The sequence below is a fragment of the Chlorocebus sabaeus genome, chromosome 9, assembly GCF_047675955.1.
Source record: "Chlorocebus sabaeus isolate Y175 chromosome 9, mChlSab1.0.hap1, whole genome shotgun sequence".
Classification (NCBI taxonomy): domain Eukaryota; kingdom Metazoa; phylum Chordata; class Mammalia; order Primates; family Cercopithecidae; genus Chlorocebus; species Chlorocebus sabaeus.
In genome coordinates, this window is record NC_132912.1 from 98,147,681 (window position 1) to 98,164,741 (window position 17,061).

Genomic DNA, 17,061 nt, shown 5'->3' on the forward strand with positions numbered 1-17,061 from the left:
CCACCCTTGTTTCCCATATGAGGAAACTGGCTTAGAGGAATGAAGTCACTCACACAGAAACATAGCTCCAAGAAGAAGGAGCTAGGACCAAACTCTGTATCTCCCAATGTGTGGCTGGAGGCCTTTTTCAGCTGTTCTACCCTTCTTTCAAATTCCCACCAACAGGAAGGAGCCCACAGGAGCCACCTTTTTTTTTTTTTTTCAGAGCCACCACTCTTAGCACCTTGCCTGGGACCAAGGAATGAAGTGGGCTGGAGAGTGGCAGCTGGAGGAGGGGCAGCCAAGGACACCTTGAGGTCAACCACAGACTGTCTTGGTCTCACAGCCAAGTCCTGATAAGGCTGCGAGGTGTGAGAACCCCATGTCCTCCCCATCCAGGCTGGCCACCAATCACAGAACAGCAGTGGCATGAAGTTGCAAAGGAATCATGTAGCAGCTGTTCAGAAAACAGTGGCTTTTGTTATCTACCAATCAGGGATTCTTAACCCTGAAGTTCATAAGTATGTGCAAATCCATAGAAATCATGTGTACATGTTTACACGTGTGTGGTTTTTTTTTAATTTTTTTTTATTTTTTTGAGAATCAATCTATTCCCTTCAATAGTTTCTCTCGAAGAGTCCATTAACAAAGAAAAGTTACACCACACTATTAGCAGCTCAAGGGCAGCACAGTTCCCCGATGTAGCCTCAGAGTCCGGGACAGTGCAGGATACAAAGGAGGCCCTGAATACAAGGGTAAGTGAACCCACAGAGCGCCGCCTGGTAACAGGAACGCACACCTATTAAGCCACGTATCTGTGAAGCAGCAGCTCAGGGCTGAGCTGTTAATGAGCAGAATCTCATTTGATCGTCATACAACCTGGGAGGCACTGCTGCTTTCCTCACTTGACAGTAAGAAAATGGAAGCCCAGAGACATTAGATAACCTGCCTGAGGCAGCACCAGACCCAGGATTCAAAGCAGAACGGCTACAGGAAGCCACAAGGAAATAGCTACACATTCCCCTTCCTGGGTTCCCTCCCCGCTCAGACATGGTCCCAATCCTCCACACTTTATCAGGGGTGAGCTAATTATATTTGTATATGTCTGATTATATTTGCAGTCACTCCCCACCGTCGACTCTTGCCACCTGCCACACTCAAGTGTGGTCAGCACAGAGGGCAGCACTGGCATCACCAGGGAGCTGGGCAGAAATGCACATTCTCTTGGCCAGGCACAGTAGCTGGTGCCTGTAATCCCAGAACTTTAGGAGGCTGAGAGGGGAGGATTGCTTGAGGTCAGGATTTGAGACCAGCCTTGGCAACATAGTGAGACTCTAGCTCTACTAAAAAAAAAGAAACTTTAAAAAAACTAGCTTGGCATGGTGGAGCACACCTGTAGTCCCAGCTACTCAGGAGGCTGAGGTAGGAGGATCACATGAGCCCAGGAGTTCAAGACTGCAGTAAACTATGACTATGCCACTGCACTACAGCCTGGGTGACAGAGCAAGACCCTGTATCTACAAAAAAAAAAAAAAAAGAAAGAAAGAAAAGAAAAGGAAAGGAAAGAAAAAGAAATGCAAATTCTTACCCATACCCATTAAATCCAAATCTCTAGGGGGATGGCCCAGGAATCTGAGTTTTGACAAGCTCTCCAGGAATTTCTGTATGCCAGATCAAGTTCAAGAAGCAGTTTTCTCACACTGTCTTCTGGGCACTGCTGGTCTAAAGGTTCTCACCTGGACCCACCACCCCATGGGCATCTCTGGCATTTGGGCTTGCCACCCAAAAAGGAGAGAACTTGCCCACATCTCCTAACCCCTGACTCCTCACATCCCAGAAGGGAGACAGAAGCAGCAGAAAGATGACCTCTTCAGAGAGGCCTGCCATGAACACTGCATCTAAAGCTGGACTCCTGGTTCTTTTTAACCCAGAACATCCTGTTCTTACCCATCAAGGCTCTTATCACAGTTCCATGGGACATGTTTATTAGTGTGGCTCACTGGTCTGGTCTGTCCACCACCCTGCAAGCTCCAGGGAGGCAGGAACTATGCCTATTTTCATCATCTTGGTAGTCCATCAACAAAGAGTCTCCCAAGACATCAGAGGATCTCGGAAGATATTGCTGATTGAACATCGGGCGGTGACCGGAAGACGATTTCAACAGGAATGGGGTTAACACATAAATAAATATTTCTCACCTACCTGAAAGGCTACTGAGTCGTTTTTGCTGTTCTGTGATAAAAGAACACACAGTGTAAGTAAGATTTATACAGCACATAGTAAGACCAAGAAGCCCTGGCATAACTTGTTAGGATCTCAACCCTGAGTCCTCACTGTCCTCTGGACTTAGATGGTACAATGTGCATGCAGTCAGCTGACTGCTGGGGTATTAGTGTGGCTCCCATTATGCCAGTGTGGTGTCTCCCAGCCCGCCCCGCTTCCAGATCTGCACCAGGATTCAGGGGACTGCCACAATTTTCTAGTTGTTTACATATTTCAAGTGGATTCCATAATAGAAGGGAATCCACCCAACCCTCCAACTTCAAGTGAGCAAGACCTTATATGACCCCAGTCTTCGTACTTTTTGAGGGAAATGTAATTATAAACACAACCATGTCAGTGACTATCTCCTGAGAGCTTGCTAAATGCCAGACGCTGTTTTAGGGCTTTTACAAATAACACTTGTAAACTTTGCAACAACTCTAGTAGTTGGGTACGATTATTCTTTCCCATTGTACAGAGGAGGAAACGAAGGCCTAGCCTTAGTCACGATAGTAATCTGGCTTGTCCAGAGTACAAGAGAAGTCCTTAAAAAATCAGCAATGGCCAAGAAACTTCAGATAAGGGGCACAAATCGCCCAAGAGAACACTGAAAATCAGCTGGATCTAGAACCTAGGTCCCTGACTCCTAGTCCATAGTTCATTCCAATTCTAGTCATCAAGACCTTGCTGGTCCTTGGCATTGAAGGGCTATTGGTTTCTTGCCATCCTGGGCACTCACATGGAAGGTAAGCCACTATCTCCTTTGTGGAGTCCTATGTGTACGTGCTATGAGATGACAGCACAAAAATGACCTTTACCTTCCACAGCTGCTAAATATAAAGCAGCCACATAGATAAAAATAGAATGCTTGCCAACCCGCGGGGACTGTCACCATTCCGCTTGGCTGCATTCCCACCCTCCTGCTACAATCAGTGTGAAGCAGAAGTAAACAGCGGACAGCCCAGGAGCTCACAGCCTGGGAAGCGGTGCCTGGCCACCTCTGCCATGTGGACGAGGTTCGTACTGGCTGAATATGCAGAAGCCCAGTGCAGCTCTGGCCTCAGCTCTGCCAGCAACTTTCAGATGACAATGGCCAATCCAATAAATCTCTTGGCCTCAGTTTCCTTGGTTATGTCAAAGGGCCCTATTGGTACTAAGGGGACCTATGGTTCCCACACACTATTCTGAAGGCTGCTGAGCTCCAGCTGGCAGAAGTGAATGTACTCCACTTAAAAGACCATGTTACTAACACAGTGAAACCCCATTTCTACTAAAAAATATAAAAATTAGCCAGGTGTGGTGGCACACACCTGTAATCCCAGCTACTCCAGAGGCTGAGGCACAAGAATTACTTGAACCTGGGAGGCAGAAGTTGCAGTGAGCCAAGATCGTGCCACTGAACTCCAGCCTGGGTGACAGAGAAAGACCTTGTCTCAAAAAAAAAAAAAAATAAATGAATGAATGAAAAAGACCATGTTGGCCAGGCACGGTGGCTCATGCCTGTAATCCCAGCAATTTGGGAGGCTGAGGCAGGCAGATCCCTTGAGCCCAGGGGTTCAGGACTAGCCTAGGCAACATGGTAAAACCCCGTCTCTACAAAAAATATTTTAAAATTAGCCAGGTGTGGTGGCACACGCCTGTAGTCCCAGCTACTGGCATCGAGAGGCTGAGATGGGAGAATCACCTGAACCTGGGAGGTTGAGGATGCAGTGAGCCATGACTGCACCACTACACTCTAGCCTCAACAACAGAGTGAGACCTTGTCTCAAAAAACACACAAAAAAGACTATGTTGTCTCCAGTTTTGAGGTGTGAAATGGCCTTTCTTTCATAGGATGACATGCAACACAGAAAACAGCAGCCACTTTCTACTGGTGTTATTTTAAAGCATTAGAACGAAAAGCCCTAGGGTGATCCCTAGACTGCTTCATGTATCCATAAGTCTGGGAACCTCTGAGCTCTAGTTCTTAAAGTGGTTTGTGGGCCAGTGGCACTGGCATGCCCAGCAAGCTCGCTGAAAACGTAGAATCTCGTCTCCTCCACCCCAAACCTCTCGAGGTTGAACCTGCAGGTTAACAAGACTCTCAGGATCCGATGCACATAGACGGAGAAGCCCTAAAGCAAGGGGACCCACGCACCTCTTTTCATCCTGACAGCTTTCCGATTCAAAGCCTCCCTCCCAGACAGATGGTAAGTGACTCGCCTTCAAACCCATGCGGTGTGAAAACTCAGGAAAGAGGGGGAAAGGGCTGTGTTGTTCACAACCATGAGCGCCAGGCCAGAGGCTCAGTGCCCCTGTTTCCAGCAGGGGGAAGCTGTCCGGGAGAGACAGGATTATTGCCACACTATGCCCTGGGACAGTCTAGGCAAAAAAAAAAGGGCGGGGAGGGAGGCATTTTTTAGGATGACAAAACTAGAATTCCAGAAGTGGAGTAAAGTTATTCCCTCAGGAGACTTTGCAATAGTTAAGAAATTATTTTTATGGGTACTGTTTATGAAGCAAAGTAGAGCTGCCAGGTTAGGCAAATTCCAAAGCAATGCCAAAAACACTTGACCTAAACCCCATTTATGATTAGTAATACGGGGCTGGGCCAGTGAGGCTCTTCTATTCTTCTCGACTCTTCCTGCCCTACCTGCTTAGTGAACATATGGTTTTGCTCTTTATGGAAATCTATCATTTAATTCCAAAAAAAGAATGCCATTACTTGTATCCTTTTCTGAAGGATGCGTGTCTCAGGCTGCACAGTTCTGATTTTCAAACCCAAGGGCAGGACTTGGACAAAAGAGAAAGGCAAGAACCAAAGGCATTTGGGTAAATAAAAGGTATCCATCTATTCAAGGAAGAAACAAAAAGGAACTACAGGCATTTCTGTGCCCAAAGATGTCTCACTAGGTGCCATCAGAGGGACTTGGCAGAAGCAGCTGACATTACACTTGGCATTTCCCAAAAACCAAGTTGCCTTGAGAATAAATCCCATTTTTAAAGAAACTGCCTGTCCTTCTGGGAACTAACTTAATTCTGTTTGACTGCATTTTTTTTTTTTAAATATGAGTCACAAGGAAGTTCAGAGAAACAAAATTTCACTTTGTCCCGCATTACAGACACTTTCTGGGCAAGGAGAGCCACTGCCAGTAAGGGGCATGGCACCGCTGAAGCAGAATGGGCTCCCGCATGGTTCCGTGTGGGAGCTGGGGCCCTTTTTCTCTTTTCAAGAACCCAGATTCATGCATGAAAATTAATACAGGAGCCATACACAGTGAAAAAATAACCAAACTACTAAAACAACCTTAAGATTTTAGTGAAAGATTTGAAGTGAAAGAAAATGTTTTATTCATCTGCTTTTCAAGTTAGAAGCAGGAAACAGAAAAACTCTATTTAGTATGGAAAACAATTAAAAATAGACTCCAGTCCCATTCTCATTCAAATTAATGCAGAGAGGAAGGAGGAGGGGGGGAGGAGTGGAGGAAAACTATGAAGTCAGAGAGCACAGAGTCAAAAGGAAGATGTGAGCTCTGAACAAAATAATTAAACCTCCACTGTTATCGGAAATTCAGACTAACAAGCCTTTCTACACGAGGAAACAGCTTGAGAACCTTACATTTCATGCTGCAAAGGACTTTTGTAAAGAGAAAATTTATTCCTGTATGGAATTCCAAAAAGGAAAGTTTGGGATTTAGAATCATCGTCTGGAATTTAAAAGCAGAAGAGTCAACATATACCCAAAGAACTTCCGCTTCACCCCACCTCAAAGCTTCTCTGCTTTTCAGAGAAGCAGAAAAACCAGCCGGAAGCAGTCAGAGACACTACAGAAAACAAACGCGAAAACTCTAAGCAGGGCTGCCTAGAGCCACATAGTACAGAGACAAACAGCTGGCAAGAATGAAGGCCAGTGAGTCGTCAAGAAAAATTCAATAGTCTCTGTTTTCAAGGCACAAAAACATGTTTTACATTCCACAAAATTTTCTACACAATATGTTTTCTTTTCTAAATTTGATACTAAAAACTCTGCTCTCTCTAAATTTCATCATGTCAAAAAACTAAATCATTTAAGATACTACTTAAAAGAGGTATTATTGTACCTAGATTTTCAAAGCTAAATTTCTATTACCATCAAGAGACCAAACTTTTTCCTTTCTTCTTTTTTTGGTGTTACGATTTGAAGAAGACAACCATGAACACCCAAGGAGTGGAACGAACCCAGCTTACTTATTCAGACACCTGCCATCACCTCAAATCAGGGGCCTCTGTCTATCTGCTGGGGTTTATTTTATGGGCCACGAGAGTGAGTAAACTGGGGCAAATGACCTTGGGAAACAATGGGATTTGTGAAAATTTCTGTGAAATAACAGAATTTTTGACCCAGACAGATATCATGGAAGAGCTATGTTGATTCCAGTGGGCTGGGAGTGGGGCACCAGCCTCTCTTACCTCGATTGTGCTGCAAGAGCACAATAGTCGGATTGACAATCGTTGTGGAGGGATAGGCGGATGAAGGCTTGCTAACTGGTGGAAAGGCTTGGGAATCAGTTCCAATAAGGGAAGAAGAAACTTCATTTAGTAGAGGACTGGAATCCTGAAACGAACAAACAAACAATGTAACTAACTGTAAATATAAAAAGCTAGTGTTAATGTTTTTTAAAAAGAAGAAATTTAAAGCTTTACAATGATCTTAATTATAAAAAGAAATGCAATCAATGAGACACATCATATCATTAATTCCAGTTAGAAGGTTCAGTTGGAATGTTTATTCTCTTTGTTGGTATTAGTATGGGGCGGAGGAGAGAGGGAAGGTGAATGTTACTGCAAGTCTCAGCAACATCATTCATTAGGTCCACCTGCTAACAGTTGTGGGTCAATCCGGTTACTGAAAAAACAAATTCAAATCCAAGGAGAATAACATGCAAAAACCATGCAATTCCAAATGCGATCCAAGAACAAGAACTGGTTTAATTGGGAAAAATCAGGGAAGTTTAGTACTCTGTACAGAGAAATGTAAGACAATGTGAGGACAAGAAGACATCAAGTAAGAACAGGGAGGAGTTGAGCAACAGTTTTTTCAGAAAGCTACCCTTGGCATCAGCATCACTGAGCAATTTTACTGATGTTTGCTTCTGAGATTTGGATATTATCCTATCCTACTGTGACATTTTTTCACTCTCATATTAAAGTGACAAAGATCCCTAAGACTTGTGAGAATCCTGACTTTAAAAACCTGAGGTCTCTGCCAGAAATACCAATAAAATTATTAATACTAAAATTATAAGCTGCATATTGGGGATAATGCCAGTCTTTTAAAACAAAGTAAGACCCCAAAAGGTACTAGGGATATTTAGATAGTTTCCTTCATGATATTTATACATTTCTATTTTTGAGTTTATAACCCATAAATTGAGGATGCTTTTCTTAAAGGGCTTTAAGAACAAGATTTTGATAGTTACTTTTAAAGCAATAATTATCTGGAAGCAATAATCAGAGATCAACTCCTGTGAATGTACCCACAGGATGAGGGCCACCCCCTCATTCACACCTAGCTCAATGCCCTGCAGATAGCAGGTGCTAGTAAATGCCACGTGAATGACAGGCGGCATCTTTCAGCAATGGTGTGTCTGAGCAAATGTTTGTAGCAAGAAAACAAATGCTTATCAAAAGAGGATATAGGCATCAGCACCCAGGACAGCTCCTGACACACAGTAGGAACTTCACAACACTGCCTGGGTCAGTCAATCTCTTCTGATAGTCTGCTAAACAGCCGCCACTATTTAGTTATGAGGGGCAGCTCAATTTCATAAATAAAACCTTTTCTCAAGACTTGAGAAGCACAGTATGATTTTATACAAAAGTGCCTCACCTTGATTCCTCCATTTAGAAAGTGGAAAATAATTACACTTTTCCTAATTTATCTCCAAAGTGATATAATTATGATAAATGACATATCATTAAAAACTGCCTGAATGCATCCAAGAAACACAAAATATCAGGCATACAGCTCTTTAAAGTATAAATGCCTAATGTGATGTTTGGGTGGATCATATGAGCATTAAGCTCTTTACAAATTTTACTTTGTGTCTTATTTCTGGAACATCACAAAAACAGCTATTGACTAAAATAACTCAAATCAATTAACATGACTTTTATTCTTCCTTCTTTCTCTCAACTAGCTACAGATGGAGCAGGCATCAGTTCACAGCTCAGACACCATCCACAGGGGTTCTTCCTCTGTCAAGAGGAATCCAAGTAGTTTCCTTTTTCACCTCTGTTTCCCAGGGCCAAACCCGAAGCTATCAGGCCAACTGAGGTCCTTCTGGGAGCTCTACAACAGGTTGATTAGTCAGGTTTGAGACATCGAGGACACTGTCCCAACTAATCTGTCCTGGTACACCTAAAACCAATTTGATATGAAAACCTAGGTCTACACAAATGATAAATTATAGGATACACAATTAAACTACTCACAACGGTCTATGAGGACACTAAACATAAGACTCACTTTACCCTACTCCAGACAAACATAATCCACGTCAAAGGGAAGATGCCTGCATTCCCTAAACAAGAGTGGCTTCTAAATTCTAAGTTCGGCTGAAGGTAGAGGGGAATAGATTGGGGAACAATCTAGCATTTTTCTCCAATGGGGCTGAGCTGCAAAATTCAAAGCTAGAAGGATATCCAAGCCCATGGGCCACACTGGGCCTGGTGCTGACCTAACTATATTGCACAGCACTAGAGATTTCAGAACAGGCTGCAGCTCAGGACCTAACAGTTCCCAGCTTTGATGTGCTTGATGCCTCATTATAATTTATCTAACAAGCCAAATAAAAAGTTTCCTTCCTGCTTTCTGCATGACTGGCTTCAGCTTAACAAGCCATTTGGAACAGTTTTGCAGGCATACATCTTTACACGAAGGGATGTCAGTAAATGCTTAGTTCCATCAGCCAATTGCATGACCCACTAGATGACTGTATCTCAAAGTGTAGTGTGTGGACCCCAGCATCTGAAAGCCCTGAGCACTTGCTCCCAAGAGAGATTCCCAGGCTCTTCTCCAGACCCACTCAGTCAGAAATTCTAGGAGTATAACCTGCGGGTGACAATTTAAACAAGGCTCCCTGACCCTCAGATGATCCCACGTACACAAAGCTTGAGAAGTGACCTCCTACTCCAAAAATTCCTTTGGAACAAGACCCTGACTCATGGTTGTGCCCTGGGTACTTAGCAGAATGTCTAGACCACAGTAGAAACTCAATGATGAATTGTTAACTAACCAGTTACTTGCTTTTGAGTGACCCTGGCCCTCATTTGCCATGGCAAGTCCTCAGCAACATAGCTAACATTCACTAGGCACCTTCTCTATGTCAAGCCCCATAACAGGAACTTTTACTACTCGGTCCCACTGAACCCACAGCCCTGTGAGTAGATTCACGTATCCCCATATTACAACTCGCACTGAAGTTCTCAGATCCTCTCAATTCCCAGGGCTCCTAAGGAAAAAGGAGACCCAAGCACTTTGACTCAGCTTTTACTCTAAAGCAGTTGGGCTTTCCCGGCTGTGATGGGAACTCATTCCCTCACCCGCAGTATGGGACCTGAGGCATCAGGGCCCTTTGACTTCCTGTGGCCACTGGTGCGCTGTTTTGCCACAAAGGCTCCTGGGGCCTCCTCCTCAGGGGCCCTAGCAATTGCCTGCCTTTTGAGGTAAAAGTCCTAACATCTTCTGTACAGGGCTTTCAGACCCACTTGCTCACTTAAACCCAACTCACTAAAAAAAAAAAAAAAAAAAAAAAAAATCCTAGTCTTTGTCATTTCTGCATACTACAGAGAGTTTATTTGTTTATTTACTCTCTAGGTCAACATGAGAATCTCTTCCTCCCGAGATCTCCCCACTCTCCCTGGCAAATAGCACCCACCACACCTGCCGTTGCTTTTCCCCATAATTCTTCAGCTTTCCTCAGCTCTCTACATGACCCCCGACCTGGCCTGTGGAGAGCATGGCCAGTCAACATAAAGGCCACAGATGTTGTCTTCAGAGGGAGAAAGATGTGCATTCCCAACAGGACAGAGCAGACGAGGCACTGCAGAGATGGGGAACAACCCGAGAGACTCAGGGAAGACACACGGGAAGCATGCACGCTAGTGACAGGGGACACGGCTCCAGTCATCACGCAGGCACAGTGGCAGCCAGTGCTGTCCTCAGAGCTCAGAGCTTCAGTGAGAAAGGGAATGTGACTGCTGGGAGGAGACATTCAGAAAAGCCGTGAGGAGGGGAGTCCGGCAAGCTTACGGTACTCGAAACAGCTCCCGTGAGGTCAGGCTCCGAGACTCTGCGGAGGTCCTCCGGGGCAGGAGGGACCAGTGGAGGTGGTGGTGAGAAGGATGGTGGCGTCTGGCTAATGGGGGCAAAGGAGCCAGAGGCGCGGGCTGGCTGGCTGTGGTGGGACCACCTCTGCAGATGAGGGGGAATGAAATCATCTAGAGTCGGGAAGGTCAGAGGTGAGGCGGCAGAGGCGGTCGCTGGGATTGTGGGGACGCAGCCAAGAGGCCCCAGAGGTGCTGGAGGTCTGGCAGTGCCTTCTTGCCCTCTGTCAGTATTAACCAGGTAGAGAGGGACAACTATTACCTCCGGCTGGGCTGCACTGGAGGAAGTGGCATCCTGTGGAAATAAGGGGGTCATTATGGAAAGGGGTATGATACGAGGAAAGAATTCCATATTTAAACGGTTGAGAGTGGGCATGCAGTGAGGTACTCTGAGAAACATTTAATCAGTGCCCTTTCCTCAGAGTACATGAGACAGTCGGAGCTGGCCAGCTGGCCTTCTGACACTCCATGACACAGAGGGAACCCCATCCAACTCCGCTTTTCATCCATCTATTTTTGAATCCTTTTAACACTTTATGAGAGAGAAAGAGAGAAGAACAGAACAGGCAGGCAGGCTGTGTTTAACCCCACAACACCACCATAGAGCCTGAAAGCTTGGAAGTAAATACAATTTCTTTGGCACCTTGTAATAAAACATGAACAATGAGTATCTCACCATGTTATTAGTCTCTGGATTCCACGCTCCGGCATACTTACACATTTACAGAAAAGAGAGACAGACAAAGAGAGTACTGTGCTGAGAGGTTCAGACGGAAGAATTCAGGATTCAAGCCACAACAATATTAATGAGGAAAGGGAGGGTAGGGCAGCCCAGTGAACAATGAGCTGCTCGCAACAGTTTTGAAAGAGACAGTGGAGAAGACACACAAACATTCCTAATTTCTTGCCTTGGCTGGATAACTCGGCTGCAAAAGGTAAGATTCTTTGCTCTTCCGGTTTTCGGGATCAGAGGTAACCCGGGGGCCTAGCACAGGTGGTCTCACATCTGGGAACGAAGCCCGAGTCCCCAGGGAAGGACTCTCGCCACGGTTAACGGCATCTTTACGGATGTCAAAGAATAGCTTGGGAGGGTCAGGAGGAGGAGCAGGGGGTGGTTTTCCTGTGCCGGCTGTGCGGGAGACAAGGCTGGGAGCCGGTGCTCGGGTGCCCGCAGCCTCCGAGGGAGTGCCTTTGGCAGGGTCACGTGCAACACGAGAGGAGTTTTCTGACGCCGCCAGGCAAATGTTATTGGATAAACAAGGTACATATAAGCTGCTGACCTTTTTAATCCCAACTGCCTCATGACATGGGTTAGAGCTCACATTCTTATGATAAACTGTCCTGGTGACTGCATAGCGCTGCTGGGGTTGGGATGAAGCACTGGGGAATGTGGAGTCCGGAAGCAAGGAACCAGGGCACACCACACCTTTGGGAGCCGATCCAGCTGCCAGGAGGACAGAGATGGGCTGGGGTTGTGAGGGGTTCTGCTGGCTGGGGGTGCCGAGTGGGACGTAAGGCTTTGGTGAGCTCAGGTAGAGGGAGTCCTTGTAGGTATTGTGGATGGTGGGGGACTGCCATGCAAAGCGGTCCTTTTGAGGGAGAGGAGGGTGTGGGGGAGAGAGAACCTTTAGCAATATTTTCAAAATATGTTATCAAACAGGGAAAAAAGAAAGAGGAGGGAAATGGAAAGAAGGACGATCATTAGAAACGACAGCATAACATGATCTAAGCAAAAACAATTCTTAACACGTTTTTCAGCACATCCTCAGGTTAGACTCCTCCTAGTATCCACAGTTCTCTCTGAGTGAAGCCAAAGACTGAATCCCACTCACCTGGAGAGGTAGGCCTGACTCTCCTTTGCATCCAGGGAGGCTGAGCCCAGCCCATAGCAGGCCACATGCTACATCAATTTTGACACCAATCCTTGGCTGACTGCATCTTTATTAGACATCCTGACTCAAGAAGGGCGCCAAGTGAACTAAACACCAGTGGGAGAGGCCCCAAAGCCCCCAACTCCCTCTCAAACCTCCTTCCCTCAAGATTTATCTTTGAGCCTTTGGCCTTAGAAGTTTATGTTCACTGGAACTCTTTTGAGTGCCTTTCATTCTTTTCCCTTAGGAAAAGGAGAATTGGAAGAGCCATCCTTATTTGTGTTCACAGGAGACAGATGTCTTAACTGAGTCACTGAGATTTAGCACTCGATTCCGTAAGCATAACAAATTAAAGTGCCCTAAGAAGAGAATGCCAAGGATTTTTGAATACTCATGTGCTCTTTTCTCAGAGGAAAGAATCTGATGAAGCTAATTATTAGAAGGAAGACAAGCATGAGATTAAAAGCACACAGTCTCCCATTTTTGATGTACACAAAAGAGGGGACCAGGCAATGAAGGACTGAATTGGCCTTTCCCGGATTGGACTGTGCCTAGTTTATCAAAATCCAGCCTCATGCCCATCTCACCCAGCCCACCACCACACAAAGGGAATCAGCCCCAGAGGTCAATGATCAGCCTCTGATTCACAGCTTAAGCCCAAAGCTCTAGTTGCAGGTCCAGAGGCTCGCACAGCATCCCTCTCTTCTCAACACTGCTCCTCTTAGGGTCTCAGTGCAGAAGAGGGTCAGGAAATCTCCAGTCTGATCCTCACATCAACAAGAGTCATCTGCCAACCTGTGGCTCAACTGGGAATTAGACTATGAGATGAGGAAACTTCATTTTGCTAGATTTTCTTTTTTGTTTTGTTTTGTTTCGAGATGGAATCTCGCTCTGTCGCCCAGGCTGGAGTGCAGCGATGTGTCCTCAGCTCACTGCAACCTCTGCCTCCCAGGTTCAAGTGATTCTCCTGCCTCAGTCTCCTGAGTAGCTGGGACTACAGGCACATGACACCACGCCCGGCCAATTTTTTGTATTTTTAGTAGAGACGGGGTTTCACCATGTTAGCCAAGATGGTCTCGTTTTCCTGACTTCGTGATCTGCCCACCTCGGCCTCCCAAAGTGCTAGGATTACAGACATGAGCCACTGCACACGGCCTAGATTTTCTTTAATGGCTCCTTTTTTTTTTTTTTTTTTTTTTTTTGAGATGGAGTCTCACTCTGTCGCCCAGGCTGGAGTGCAGTGGCATGATCTCGGCTCACTACAGCCTCCGCCTCCCAGGTATAAGCAATTCTCCTGCCTCAGCCTCCCGAGTAGCTGGGACTACAAGCACGTGCCACCACACCTGGCTAATTTTTTGTATTTTTAGTAGAGACGGGGTTTCACCATGTTGGCCAGGATGGTCTCAAGCTCCTGGCTTTGTGATCCACCTGCCTCAGCCTCCCAAAGTGCTGGGATTACAGACGTGAGTGGCTCCTATTTTTAAAGATATCCCAATTCTAGAAGAAAACCAGAACTTTCCTTCAAATTACACAAGTGAAGTATATTAGAGTTTGGTCAATATCTGGTAAGTGAATTTTGACCAAAAATGAGGAGGGTGCAAGACCTGGGTCTATTTTGATTTTATTTTTAATTTTATTTCATTCTTTTTTTTTTTCTTTTTTGAGACGCAGTCTCACCCTGTTGCCTAGGCTGGAGTGCAATGGTGTGATCTCAGCTCACTGCAACCTCCGCCTCCTGGGTTCAAGTGATTCTCCTGCTTCAGCCTCCTGAGTAGCTAGGATTATAGGTGCCTGCTATCACAACCGGCTAATTTTTGTATTTTTTTTTAGTAAAGACAGGGTTTCACCATGTTGGCCAGACTGGTCTCAAACTCCTGACCTCAGGCGATCCACCCACCTCAGCCTCCCAAAGTGCTGGGATTACAGGCATGAGCCACTGTGTCTGGCCTATTTCATTCTTATATTTGTGGCATACAGGTGGCAAAAAGAAAGAATGTTAGAAAGGGTGAATAGGTGAAAAATATTTAAAAGTTTTATGGGTTGGGCACTGTGGCTTAAGCCTGTAATCCCAGCACTTTGGAAAACCAAGGCAGAAGGACCACTTGAGCTCAGGAGTCTAAGACCAGCCTGGGCAATACAGTGAGACTCTGTCTCTACAAAAAATTTAAAAAAGAAATAGCCAGGTGTGGTGGCACACACCTGTAGCCCCAGCTACTAAGGAGGCTGAGGAGGGAGGATTGCTTCAGCCCAGGAGGTCAAGGCTGCAGTGAGCTGTGATGGCACCTCTGCACTCCAGCCTAGGTGACAGAGCAAGACTATCAAAAAAAAAAAAAAAAAAAGTTTTTGAGTGCGGATTAGACTATCAACCCAGAAACAGTAAATAACCTGTTCCTTAAACTCAGTTTTCAAGGTACAAATAAGCTCATTGGAGAAGCAGCTCACTTGGATATCCTTGGCTAATCCAATGCCTATCCTTTCCACAGGGCACCCATGGCAGTGCTTGTGAATATGTACCAGACAAAAAAAAACAAAATGAATAGCCCCTCTCTAGTAGTAAGCAACAGCAAAAACTTTCAGGTGAACTCACTTGGTTTCAGTGAACACGTTTACAGACTAAACGATTCTAGAAACAAAACACTTGAGCTAGCACGTACCAAAGGGACTGGCGGGTATGCTGATAATGGCAGGAGGGAGGTAAGCAAAAGACCATTTTGATTTGAGCTCAGATTTACTTTTACTTTCAGCTCAAATGTCCCATATGTGATTTCTTCTTGTCCAAAGATAGAAATCAGCTTCAGTGAGTTTCTAACTTATTTCGGCTCTCACCATATATGGTGCCAGGGATGCATTACATCAGGCATGAGCCTTCCCAGGGCTTTGACCCTGTAGAGAGGATGCTTCCCCAGAGCATCAACAGTGCACTCAGATCCAAAGGTCTCCTGCCCTGGGGCTTCTTTTAGTCCTGAAGAAGAAAGGGGATAGGCACAGTGACTTTACATGCAGGGAACTACTTTTTGTTGTAAACATTGTAGGAACCACACAGGCAGTCTGCATTCTGCCCAGTTGGCTACAAATGAAATTCTATTTATCTTTTTAGAAGGTGGGTCAGTAAAAATATGAGGCTTCTGGAAAATCATGGTATGTTTATAGTTTATACAGTTCTGTAAACTACCAATTCCCTTGTCTAAGCCACTGCATACTTAAAGCTTTGGCAATCACTATACAGACAACAAGTCACGTTTCCATTTAGAAAACACATCTAAGAGGTAATGGGTGACCTAAAGATCCCTGAAATTTGAATGGCTGATTTTACATTGAATATGCAGGATAAAAACCTCTCTATCAACAATTTACCAGGTTCCCTTAAAGGGAACCCCAATAAAAGGGAAATTCTTGGATAGTGACAGATAAGAAAACACACTTTGTAAAAGATATTATAGGGTATTCACCCTTATCAATCTCTTGAGGGCAATGTTTTACACAGTGATCTGAACACCACGGAGATGCTCAATAAAGCTGTGTTAAGTAAATCTATTTTAAAAGAATTTTTATTTACTTCACATGCTTTTAAAATTATCTTTTCAAAGGAGTTGCTTAAGAAGCCAAAAAGAATTACTGAGTTACCCTTTGAACTAAGTCACTGATAGTAGAAGAGGACATGCTTCCACATTTGCTCTGAATTAATCAGCACTGTTTCTCAATCTGCATAGAGCTGATGGCATCCATTCTTGAGATGGTTGAAAAGTAATATGTCTGCCACAGGCAGCACATTTATACACTGTGAGAGGGTTTAGGAATGGGAAAACCATGGCAAGTCATTTACCGGACAAGTGACCTCCCTAGTCCCTGTGTCTAATGAGGACTTCAAAAAGCCAGGCTCATTTACAGCTCCTGGTTCTAACCGGTGACCCAGGATGCATATGGCTGTACCTAGAGAGGCAAGTGATGGCAGGTGGCAGAAAGGCTAAATGTGTTTGTTGCTCAGCATACAAGGCAGACAATTAAGCAACCAATTCCACGCTGGGGAAGATAAGCATCTGTAGAGAGGGAGAAAAACATCATCTCTGATTCAGCTTCATTTCAGCAGCAAATGCAATTTTACATCCTCAGGAGCAGGAACCAGAGGATCATTGGAGAAGTGGGGTGTGAACCAGGACGGACCTGCAGAATTTCCAGACCCCTTGTGAGTTCAGGGAACACCTTCACAGAAGGAAGGCACAGGGAAGTGGCCCACACAAGGAACACATTTCTGCAATAGTTTTTGAGCAGCACAGCTTCCTTTAAGAGAAAGGACTAGGCTAGGTGTGGTGTCACACACCTATAATCCCAACACTTTGGGAAGCCAAGGTGGGAGAATGGCTTGAGGCCAGCCATCGGAGGCTTCAGTGAGCTACGATGACACCATTGCACTCTGGCCTGGGCAACAGATAGAGACCCTGACTCCAAAAAAGAGAGACGAAGACAGAAAGACAGAGAGGGGAGAGAGAGAGAGAGAAAGGAGTAGGAGTCGATTCCACAGATGTGGCTCCTGTATGCAAAAATGTTCATCACAGATCACCTAAATTAAAACATAGTCTATTCCCTTTATCAAAATGACAAAGTA

At 45.1% G+C, this 17,061-nt stretch overlaps 2 protein-coding genes across 21 annotated transcripts in view; both read right to left on the reverse strand.

Moving 5' to 3' along the window:
• Positions 1–17,061, reverse strand: part of SORBS1 (sorbin and SH3 domain containing 1) — a 251,288-nt gene that overhangs the window by 94,244 nt on the left and 139,983 nt on the right. For 12 of the 20 annotated variants that reach the window (XM_038009330.2, XM_073019200.1, XM_073019203.1 and 9 more), the window contains 2 exons: positions 6,670–6,814; positions 2,182–2,211 (listed from right to left, as the gene is read on the reverse strand). In XM_038009330.2, the coding sequence (XP_037865258.1) occupies positions 2,182–2,211; positions 6,670–6,814 (175 nt within the window). Of the gene's footprint in view, positions 1–2,181; positions 2,212–6,669; positions 6,815–10,513; positions 10,883–17,061 lie in introns of all 20 variants that reach the window. The other 8 variants (XM_073019193.1, XM_073019198.1, XM_073019197.1 and 5 more) reach the window with 1 other exon arrangement.
• Positions 10,889–12,224, reverse strand: LOC140712448 (uncharacterized; the record flags this gene model as incomplete). Its single annotated transcript, XM_073019512.1, has 1 exon — positions 10,889–12,224. A coding segment is annotated over one exon (741 nt), but the record flags the coding sequence as incomplete, so codon positions are not given.